This window comes from Sceloporus occidentalis, unplaced genomic scaffold (assembly GCF_023333645.1).
Source record: "Sceloporus occidentalis isolate IW3139 unplaced genomic scaffold, rSceOcc1.0.p SCAF_5, whole genome shotgun sequence".
In the NCBI taxonomy this organism is placed as follows: domain Eukaryota; kingdom Metazoa; phylum Chordata; class Lepidosauria; order Squamata; family Phrynosomatidae; genus Sceloporus; species Sceloporus occidentalis.
In genome coordinates, this window is record NW_028316985.1 from 155043570 (window position 1) to 155055662 (window position 12093).

The 12093-nt window shown below is 40.4% G+C and overlaps 1 protein-coding gene across 1 annotated transcript in view; it reads right to left on the reverse strand.

Moving 5' to 3' along the window:
- Nucleotides 1-8812: 8812 nt before the first annotated feature.
- The window catches only part of AFG2A (AAA ATPase AFG2A), a 179561-nt gene continuing 176280 nt past the window's right edge, over nt 8813-12093 (reverse strand). The window contains exon 16 of the mRNA XM_089527241.1: nt 8813-11051. Coding sequence (XP_089383367.1) covers nt 10875-11051 — 177 coding nt within the window. The 3' untranslated portion in view covers nt 8813-10874. The remainder of the gene's footprint in view (nt 11052-12093) is intronic.

Below are 12093 nucleotides of genomic sequence, written 5' to 3' on the forward strand. Positions count from 1 at the left end.
CTCCTTCTCAGATTCTATGCCCTGCCCGCAACATTAACAGCTCTGTCTGCTTGATCTCCCCATATTGAGTACTATGCAAAGGGATCTTGTTGCACATTTGAGACTAATTGAAAGAAAGACTTGAGTCTGAGGAAACAGACTCAAGTCTATGAAAGCTCATGCTACTAACTTCTGTCTTTCAGTTGGTCTCAAAAGTGCTACAAGATCCGTTGCATACTAATTTTCCACATTAACATGGTCATGCCTTTGAATTCTATATTGAGTAGGATAGACTGAAGGAGGAGGTTCTAGGCATGATCTAAGCAGAAGTCTGTGTGACTGAGAATATTTTAAAAGCAGGCTTCTACTCAGTCCAAGTGAATGTGAGAAGCCCCCTTCAGACCTTCTTGCTCAGTATAGAAATGGGGATTGCATACCATGCCATAACTGCGTTGTTATACCACATTCAGGCACAATGCTTAAAGAGGCTTTCTGTTTTCTACCAGAATGATGGCATCACTTTGTCAAAAGGTAGCAAGAACTGTTTTTACTTTCACTTGGCAGAGTCTGGGAAAGCTACCTTTTCAGGACAATGCCTACAATCCCCTATGCTCGCTGGAGGATTTTGGGAACAGTCATCCCAAAAACATTTTTTCAAGTTTTGCCAACTGGACAGAGTGGGGGTATACCGTGTGTTTTCACATCATACACTTGTCCATCTGCACAATATATTGCCCTCCAATGCTTAGGCCTCGTGGGTACATAACTGTACCTCCTGAGCCCCAAAATATGATTATACCTATTGACCAAGTAAGTACACACAATTTCAGAGAAAAGTAGCTGTTGTCCACGTTCTTTGCACTTATTACTTGATGTCAGCTGTGTGAACTGTATGGAGAAACTGCTCTCAGTTGCAGGGACTGTTTAGGATCAACATGGTTTGTTATAAAGAATAAAAGCACCACGTAGTATTCAAAAACAATTGTTACAGTTCTTTATTTGATTTATATCCTGTTTTTGTCCCAGTATGGGTCCTAAAGCAGTTTAATGTTACTTATAGTGAAGCAGTTAGAACTGGAAGTCATACAAGTTAATGGTTTCTATTAAATGTTAAATTAAAACCACCAAAACACATTAGGAAACAGCACACCTATTGCACAACCTTCTACTGTGAAGGCCTGTTTAGATAAGAACATATTTGCCTGTTGGCAAAAAAGAGCAGAAAGGGGGCCAAGCCAGCCTCTTTTGGAAAGAAATTCCAGTGTCTAGGAACAGCCATTGACAAGGCCACATGTCATTACCTGACAAAACTGTCAGGGGGGTGGGCTGAAGAGAAAACCCTTCCACAGAGTAAGAATGGGTGGGGGGGGGCTCATGTGAGAGGCCATCTTTCAGACTGTCTGAACCTAAACCATCTAGGGCTTTATTGGTCATAACCAGCACTTGTCATTATGGGTCCATAATGACCCATATGACCCTATGTCATGCTCCCTATAACAGGCCTGAGACAAGGCACAATTTTAGACTTGCTGAGGTTTCCATTTTCCAAAGCTAGACTCACACAGTGTGTTACAGTTTACAGCACGGCATATCAAGGTATGTGTTGGCCATGGCCATATCTGATGTCTCCTGGAAGAGATGCAGCTGGCACATTAGTTTCAAATGTGCAAACACACTCCTGGCCCTCTAGGCTTAGGGCTGAGTCCAAGAATATACTCATGTTACAAACCAAACTCACATAGCACAGGTTGAATCCCTGTACCCTTATTTGCCTTCTGATTGCCTTGCCTGGATTAAACTTCAGTTTGTTCACCTTCATCCAGTCCTACATATAACAGGCATTTGTTTAACACCAGAACAACTTACTTGGAGTTAAATGGAAAGAAGAAATAGGGTTATAGGGCATAGTGGTGACATTAAAACCCAAATCTCTGGAAAACAACTCCCAGTGATTTCATCCAGGCACCCCTGGATCTTGGTGGCTATCACATACTCCAGAACCTTGGTTATAAAAATGGATGTTGGAGAGTAGTAATTGTATTAAATGATGGGATATAAGGAGGGCCTTTTCAGTAAAGGAGACATTCACCACTCCTCTTTCCTACTAGGACAATACCCCTTTGGATGCTTAAATGACTCTCACCTCTCCAAGGATCCTATCCACATTGCCAGGCTGCACAAGCTGGAAGGTATCCAGTAACACCAGACAAATAAGAGTCCACTGGGATCTGGACCTGTATCAACTACAGCATCAATGCATATATATTGATGCACCTATGCATAGATACAGGATGAAGGACACCTGGCTTAACAAGACTATATGTGTAAAGTATCTAGGAGTTCTAGTAGACCACAAGTTAAACATGAGTCAGCAGTGTGATGCAGCAGCTAAAAAGGCCAATGCGATTCTAGGCTGCATCAATAGAAGTATAGTGTGTACAGCAAGGAAAGTAATAATGCCATTCTATTTTGCTTTGGTCAGGCCTCACCTGAAGTACTGTGTCCAGTTCTCAACACCACAATTAAAAAAGGATATTGAGAAGCTGGAGTATGTCCAGAGGAGGGCGTCCAAAATGGTGAAAGATCTGGAAACCATGCCTTATGAGGAGAGACCTAGGAAGAATGTTTAGCCTGGAGAATGGATATGTTTAGCCTGGAGAAGGGACAGTTAAGGGGTGATAAGATAGCCCTGTTTAAGTATTTGAAGGGCTGTCATACTGAGGATAGAGCAAGCTTGTTTTCCGCTGCTCCAGAGACCAGGAACAATGGATGCAAGCTACAAGAAAAGAGATTCCACCTAAACATTGGGAAGAACTTCCTGACAGTAAGAGCTGTTCAACAGTGGAACACATTCCCTTGGAGAGTGGCGAGTCTCCTTCTTTGGAGGTCTTTAAACAAAGGTTGGATGGTCATCTGTCAGAGGTGCTTTGATTGTGAGTTCCTGCATGACAGGGGGTTGGACTGGATCCTCCTTGAGATCTCTTCTAACTCTGTCATTCTATGATTCTGTCCAAATCAGAATGGATCCAAATGATTTTTTTCTGAAGAAGTGTCTGACAAATTCTGCACTACAGACTGATGAGTGGTCTGCAGTTTGTTCTTGTAGCACAGAGTACAAATGTCTCTAACCACTTTAGAGAACTCCATTGAGTAAATCTGCAGATGCAATGATGGCAGAAAACTACTTTTTTTCATTGCCACTATTAGCACAGAGTAGGCCTTCCAATGGGCTTTAGCCTGTGTTCAATTGAACCTGCTTTGACTTTTCTGCCATTAATGTTCTAGTCTTTTTTCCACTCATTTCATTGCTGGGGACTTTCTTAGGTTAACTCTGTGGGAGGGAATGGTCAGGGGCAATTGTGCCCACTGTCCTAGCCATTTCTGTTCCAGAGATTAACCAGGGCTTTGGTAAGATTACCTGCCATACCAATATGAAATTCCCCAAAAGCCATCACATCTGGATCAGTTCAAGATACGCTGTTTTAATGTTTGCTAACCCTTCCAAAAATTGACAGTGCGGTCAGCAATGTTTCATACACAGTTTCTTTCCCTACAGACTGAATTACTCAGAGAATATTACTGTACAATATATTTGTCTCCAGCTTTTATTGGGGTTGTTCTCACTAGGTGAAACCCCGCGTTCTGAATCGAATCCAAGGAGTGGCGTTCCTATTAGGATCCGATTTAAACCTAGAACGGTTCTAGAGCAACCTGCAATCGTCTCCACTACAAATCGAATTGTAGAGTGGAATAAAATTTTGATTCGAGTTTTCCTCATTTAACGCGTGTTAAAAAAACACTAGGGTCTGACCTACATTTTTCCATTGATTCGATTTAGGAACCGGAGCATTTAAATAGGAACGACAGCCTTTGAAATTGCGTTAGATGAATGGGAGGAGCGGAGTGCGATGGGGCTGTCCTTGGGGGAGTTGCCCTTTCTGTCCCCATCCGTCTGGCTGTCGCCATTTTTGCTTCCCTCACCCCTTTGTCCGCTGTGGTCTTTCAATAAGAGATAAGGATTATTTTTTTTTATTTTAATGGTTTACAGGCGCTTAATCTCTTCAGCGCTTTAAGCGCCTGAAGTCCCGGCTGCTCAAGCGCCTGCATCTGCCAAAGGAGTACAAGGCTTCCCCCGGTGGATTGCAACCTCCCCTCTGTGTGGGGAGAGCCCATTTCTAACGGAGGAGAGGCAGGAAGGGAAGGCTCCTCTCAAAGAGGCATTCCCTGCCCGCTTGGGCACTGATCTCGCCCAGACAGGGAAGGGAAGGCTCCTCGCGAGGAGGCATCTGATCTCGCCCAGGCAGGGAAGGGAAGGCTCCTCGCGAGGAGGCATCTGATCTCGCCCAGGCAGGGAAGGGAAGGCTCCTCGCGAGGAGGCATCTGATCTCGCCCAGACAGGGAAGGGAAGGCTCCTCGCGAGGAGGCATCTGATCTCAACCAGGCAGGGAAGAGAAAGCTCCTCGCGAGGAGGCATCTGATCTCACCCAGGCAGGGAAGGGAAGGCTCCTCGTGAGGAGGCATCTGATCTTGCCCAGGCAAGGAAGGGCTCTGATCAATGGGGGGGGGGGGATAGAGCCTTTCTCCCTCCATTTCTCAAATGGAATCTGCCTTCTCCTCCAACCCTGGAAAGAGAATCTTTGGGAAGAGTGCTCCCTCCCTGCTTTTCCAGCAGCCTCCTTCATTGATCTCTGTGCTCTCTGAAGGGATTCTCCCTGGCTGTCTTGGGAGACAGGATGCTGCCCTCCAAAACCTATCCCATAGTTCCTCTGGAAAGAGCTTTGCTTTTTGCCAGAAGCCTCTCCCATTGATCTCTGTGCTCTCTGAAGGGATTCTCCCTGGCTGTCAATGAAATGGAAACGATGCCAAAAGATAAATCGCTTCCAAATATTCCGGATTAACGTTACGTCATTCTGACGTACTATTGATTGACAGCTCCAAATAAGGTATGGAGGAGAAGAATCGCTTTATTTAAACACCGATTTCATGCCAAGTAGGAACGCTTGCAGGTAAAAACTTCAATTTAAACAACCAGATGGGAACGATGAACAAAGCGATTCGGATAGCGGGATAAGAACAGTGTTATTTTGAATCGATTTTATTAAAAACGTTGTATTTTAAATCGTTTCAAATCTTAAGTGGGAACAACCCGTTTTTTATTGTATTGCATATTTCAGCCTGCTTAGTGTGCTTGCACCTCTCTCACACACACATACACTGTGTGTGTGTTAAAAAGCACATCAACAGCATATCAAGAGCAAAACACTTTGGCTTCTGCCTTCTTCAGTTGATCAAGATGAAATGCAGCTGTATAGTAGGCGGCAGCTTAGAAAACTATGTTATCAGCATTCTTAGTGGATGATGGTATTATCCTCTAAGTTGAGGCCATATGATGTTATAGTTTTTAGTCTATACATCGTAAAAAAATCTCCCTTTTGTCCAAAATGTCTGAAGGAGATGGCATCTTAATACCAAAGAGGACAAATAAGAGGGGCTCCAAGTCTGGTCACTTAATTGTTCTAGCAGATCTGTGATTCCTGAAGTATGTGTGAACAATGGGAAATGGAAGAACTGGGTTCACATGGGTGCTTGCTCCATCCCACACTTGGAAAGGATTACTTTGCAACATCTTTTGCAATTTTCACAGAATTTTCCAAGTCACAATATCTGAATTAGTCACTTGAGGGAACCAGAAAGCATTTCTTGCATTATTAAATGGCATGATAGTAACAGTACAGTTGGCCCTTCTTATACACAGATTTTTTTATACACAGATTCAAGCCTCCACGGTTTGAAAATGTTCCAAAAAAGTATAAATGTCAAATATCAAACCTTGATTTTCCATTTTTTATAAGGGACACCATTTTGCTATGTCATTATATTTAATGGGACTTCAGCATCCACCGATTTTGTTATCCATGGGGGATCTTGGAACCAAACCCCAGCGTATAACAAGTGTCCACTGTAATGGTAACTTTACAGTATACAGTATATAGTAATTCAGCAGATTGCTTTTTATGACTTCAGGTAATGTTGAATGATGGTTAAAGTAACTGCTTTAAAAAAAAAAATCCAAACTCAGGTTAAAATCAATGGAGTCCAAAAGGAAAAGAAAAGACCACTGTACCTGGGGGGAAAAAGTATTTGCACAGGACAGTTGCCCAGAAGCCTGTTCCAATTATGATGGGTTTGGAACATAAGCTCTATGAAGAAAGCCTGGAGGAAATGAAGATGCAACTAAGTTTAAATAAAGGACCTCTGCATGAAGATACATGAGAAATGTGTTTGGCTAGCATCCAAAATTCCATGTTGTCAGTTGTGACACCAAACTGTGAACCACATTCCCCTGTAAAAGCATGACAAGCAACAACACTGCAGACTTTCAAGTAACTTGTTAGAATGGGGTTGTTTTGTTTGGCTTTTGCACTCCTTGCAAAACTTTTTGTAAATTGGTTGTGTCTTGTGGAGTCTTACACTTAAAAAAAAAAGACAGGCAGTTTCTAAATCTTTTATCTTGTTTTTTGTGGACTTTAAAAATATATTTGGTACTCTGTTATTTTTATAGTGTGCCATATGCAGAAAAATTATATTCAATTTTTAAAGGTACCTGTGAGATAAAATATAAACACACGCACACATATTTCCATAACTGGAAATACTATGAAATTATGATCAAATTTGGCAACAACTCAGGTACATTTTTTAAAAACTTAAAAGTGGAATGGAAGCGCCCTGCACTTTCCAGTGGTGCACCAATTCAAATCAGGTATATTTCCAATTAGCATGTTTCACAACACCTTTGGAAGAAGGTCTAAAAATCTTTTGTGAAATGCAATCTTTGTTGAATGACTCATTCTCTTGCCCAGATTTTTCCTAATTTGGGTACAGCAGTCGATACCTGAAATACACCCGATTAGACTGTTGATCCTTAAGGCCCAGGATGAGTAATAAATCCAAAATAGCCATCAAAGGAGGACAGGCATGTGAGGGTGCATGAAGGAGAAGGGGAGCGTGCCAACAAATCTGACAAAGTAGCCAGTTATTTTTTAATTAATTTTTAATGTCTGCTTGGCCCTTTCGAGAAGTGAGAGCAAGAAACCAAGCCCATAAGAATGCATGCCAAAATGGGGTGAATGCCTAAATATCCTTTCTGAGGCTAAATCTAAATCTGCACAGGCAAAATGATGCACCCTTACCTCTGTTTCACTCCTGTGGGAACGAACACACAATGTTCCTTCCTCTCCTTTTGATGTGAAAACACTTTTTTTTATGCCTGAGGGCTTTAAATTGATTAAAAAAACTTGTTTTCTTTATTGTTTGGGGGGAAGAACCAGATTTTTATAATATGGTTTGTCCTCCAAATTGGGACGGTGTACAATTGGGCATGGAGGAGAATGAAGCCAGGCTGGTGGGTGGTGACTGGCTGATGGGTGGGTGGCATGGTGTTACTGGAGATATGTGGCCCTGGGCTCTTTCTCACCTATGAAGGGCAGGAAAGGTCACTACCATTTTTATTTTTCCCCCTTTGCAGTCTGGCCATATGTGAAAGCTTTTGAATATTTGCTTGTTTTTAGATGTCCTTATGAGTAGGGTGAGTGGGGTCAAAATGGGGTAAATAATATACACACTTTTTCTGGGAGGAAGCACTATTGCATTCAGTAGGAGCTACTTCTGTATAGACCTGTATAAGACTGCACTATGTGCCATTAATTTTACACCCACTTTCTTGGAAATTACATTTTTAAAATTTAGATAGCCATTTGGAGGGGAAGGAGGCAATGTAGGGGAAGGAGGCTGAGATAACTGCCCCAATCTAATGAGAGCATAGGTGAATGTTCAAAACAATGGAAAACAGAAAAATAAAAAGACAAATGATGGAAAACAGAGGAAGATTATTTGATTATGCAAATATGCATATGTATGACAGGAATAATCCATCCCCACAGCAGCTGCTCTGCACAGGTGACCAGACATAAACTGATATGAGAAACTTGTGCACACAGCAGAAACACCCCCTTATACTGATGTGGCTACATGATGGGTGGGCGGTTTTTTGTGGATTTCCAAACTGATTTTATTTTGGATTATAATAGGTATGTGTGGCAGTAAAGATATATAACCAAGGCAGGGTACTAAGCAGTGGAACCGGGAAACAGTCCCCCTGTAGATTCAGCCTGAGTTCACATACTGGAAGCATGATAAGCTATATCCATTCATGAGGTTCTTTAGGCTTCACTAGAGCTTCTCATGAAACCTGGCCCTGAAGCAAGACTGTCTTGGATTTTAGCCATGCAAGTATTGAAATGTGTGTATTAGTAAGCAAAAGTCAGAAAAGGAAATTAATATGGTTATCAAAAGACAACACTGAGAAGCCCTGAGAACAACAGAAAGGATTAAAACAGGTGTGGGCAAGTTCTGGCCTACGGTATCTCCAGTCACTAGTCAGGGCAGATGGAACTGCAATCCAACAACATCTGGAAGGTCACAAGTCATCCACCCATGGATTAGATGGGCAGAAGATGAGACCTCTTGTTAAGATCAAAATAGTTAAGGACTTTGCATATGTGCTCAAGAGCCCCAATACAACTTTAGCCACATTTTGTTGCTCGTCACTTGACACATCCATCATATTCAGTTAAGAACACCAGGCAGAGGTAGGATAACAATTCTTTAGAGAAATAATATGTAACATTTGCCACTAGCTAATCACTATTATCTAGTGATTTAAAAAAACGCCGTTCACTTATTAATCTCAAGAATATCCCCTTGGATCCCGAAATGATCATTAAACAGGAATGGCAAAAAGCATCTGTACTTTTTGTTAAAATTGGTGAAAGTTACATAATTTTAGCAGTTAGGAAATTCATATTTTTTGATTCTGTGTGTAATAATACTTCTTTACAGTGGTGGATACAAAAACTGCTATTTTATTTCTTCCCAAGCATGGATACCATCTTCCTCCTCATCTTATTTATCTTCTTGCCAGAATCACCCAGACACCACTAGGAGATTCATATTCAAAAACAAACTTCCACTGATACATTACTGCTGCATGCTCACATTACTTCTGGATGCTCACATACATAAGTAAGTGTGGATGCACTGTATCAAAATACATGTTCAGATAGGCTCATCCATTTTCTGGCATAGTCACACAGCCAATACTATGGAACACTCTTCCTTGTTTTGTTTTTTCCCCAAATAGACAGACAGTTCAAGCGTTGCTGTGCCTTTCATTGTTGGTTTATTAGTTCTGTTGCTGTTTCAATAAATTTGCATTCTACTGTTGTTTAATTGAATTTTATAGTAGTTGTCTTATCAACACTATTCAAATGTTGGAAAAGAGCTGAAAATCAACATGTGAAAGGAGAGTATGTTACCCCTCCATACATACACTGGTTGTTGCTTTCCACATGTAGAGTAACAATCTGAAGAGGAGCACATCCTCTGTGTGTGGGGCCTCTCCATAATATTGGAAATCACAATTTTCCACACTTCTGGGTTGCATGGAGAACTTTTAAGGATTAAGTTAATACTGTGCAAATAGTAATTTTAAAATATTTTGTCAAATCAGTCACCAAAAGCTGAGTCATAGTCTAATGGACCAATGATAGCTTAAAGATCAGAAAACAAAACAATTCTTACAAGAGAAAAGTGGGGTCCCCCTCAACCATTTTCCTTAGGATGAGAAGCTATTTAACTTGTTCACAATAACCTGAAGTTATGGGTAAGAAGTGGGGTGGACAGGCTTGTTTGGAAAGCTGTTTTTGAAAAAGTAACAAATTACAGTTGCATTTCAAAAAAATTCTGATTCCTTACTTGGGTTAACGTGGTTTTAAAATTAACTCTTTTTGAGGAAAGGTTAATTCAGAACTAAAACAACTTCAGAATATTGTAGACTTTGTTTGTGGTACAAAACACGTCAAACTAAGGAGGCCACAGCCTCCTGTAACTATTAAATTAGTTTTAAAGTCTAATCAGAATTATCTACCACACTATCCTGAAGTCAGCCAATCTTGTTTGATTTCAGAATTTGAGCAAGGATAGGACAGGTTAGCACTTGGATGAGAGACCACCAAGGAATATCAATAGACATGAAACCATGGACCACCACTACCAGTCAGAGATAAGAATACTTAGATACAGAGATCAAGGACCTGATTAAATACAAGGTAGCTCCCATGTTGCTGAATTAATTATATGTAACCTATTATCTGTAATTAGTTACTTCTGGGTTTTACACACAATTATTCAGGGTGATTAAATCAATCAAACCTGTAAAATGATCTCTTCCAAACTGGGAAAAGAACCTTAAATTCCAGCATCTGTGTGTAACTTCACATAAACACTGATGGGATTTGATCCTGGTGGTGCCTGACCACGAGAGGGATCTGTCTTGGGGTCGTGGTTCATAGCTGAATTAAAACATCAACTTACATTTGGCAGCTCTGAAAATGGCAAGGGGGAAATGTGGACCATGTGAAAGCTGGGGTTTGGAGGAGGGGCAGCTGGGTGAATGGCAGATGTGTTTATGTGGTTTGGATGGCTTAGAATATGGCTTAGAGTACATGACAGATAATTTGAAAAGAAGCCAATGGACTCATGTTCTAAAGAAAAGAGAGATCAAACTAAAATGAAGCCACCAGTGACAAGATTACAATAATGATGTAAAATTATGGCATGCTATTGTAGCAGAGAATGTTTCCACCATTTCTGTCATGCTTACACAATTCCCAACCTCTGTTCAAGCTCTTTATTAAGAAAACTCCTACAGCAAAGTTCAATTCAAGCATTTGACTTATAAAAATAAATGTCTTTGCTACACACAAAAAAGCTATTCAACTCATAGAAGGGCTCCTGAAGTCATACTGCACGCTGCACCATTATTAATCAATTTCTCAAAGTGAATGCAGTCCACTCTTCTGCTGATAATCGTCATAAAACTTCTGTAGCGAATCTGGAATTCTAGGGGTCACAATAGCCAGTGCTTGTTCAAAATGCTGCCCCATAATGCATTTGGCCTGAATATCTTCCTGAAGGGCAAGAAGAGCAGCTTCTCTGCAAACTGCAATTATCTGGGGAGAAAAAAAAGACAATTTAAATAAAAATTCTTATCATTACTATTATTACAGACATTGTTAGTACTACTATTACTTAAAACAAGTAACATAATATCAATCAGAGAAACATTTTATCTCCTGGGAATTGGATATATTTCAGAGCAGAAGGCATCAGAAGGCAGAACACACCCATAATTTTCTTGCGCATTAGTAAAAGTGTATGTAAAAATGATCCCCTGGCTCAGCTGTTGGCAAAATTCATCAATACACATTTGCATTCTGATATCTGTTATTGTAATATCACATTGCCTTCTTATTTAACTAAAACATACATATGGAGACGCTCAGTTAAAAACCAAGAAAGCAATTTAGTAAGTGTTCCAGAAAAAAAGAGGGAAAACAGTCAAGCTTTCTTTTAAAGTCAAAAATTCTAATTCAAAGAGCAAATGGTAAAAGGCAGAAAAGTGTGGAAAAGCAGAGGGCTAATATCTTAAAGCCTAAAATATGTTTTTAAGCTCTCTGGACTTCAGACAGCGGAAACAGCTTCATGTTTAATGTCATTCTGAAGACACATTACTGTGGTGAAAGGCGTCTGAGGAATGTCCAGGGAGACCACGATTTTCATGTAAGGGGGAAAACAGTGATTGATATTGACTGCACTCTTATGTGTGTAAATGAAAGAAGCCAGATGAAGGCATTTGTCAGCCTTTCAGTGTATTTTCCTTGTTTGTCCAGTTGCTGAAAAGACTTCCACTGCCTAGGTTATACTAATGGCTACCAGAGTCATTTAGGAACTGTTGAAGGGATTTAGACCTATATGTAAACTTACTGGGATATTACTGCTAGCTCTGATCAGCACTCTGTTGCAATGCATTTTAGTTCTTTACAATACAGTGACAATGGTTTTCTTAAAAAATAAATTGCATATACATTCATCATACAGTATTAATAACACCTAGCTGTAGTCTATTAGCTAATACAGAGAACAGACACATATATTTATATTTCTCAGCTCCAAAGCAGAAAAACCCAGACTATGATAATTTTAAAAGGAATA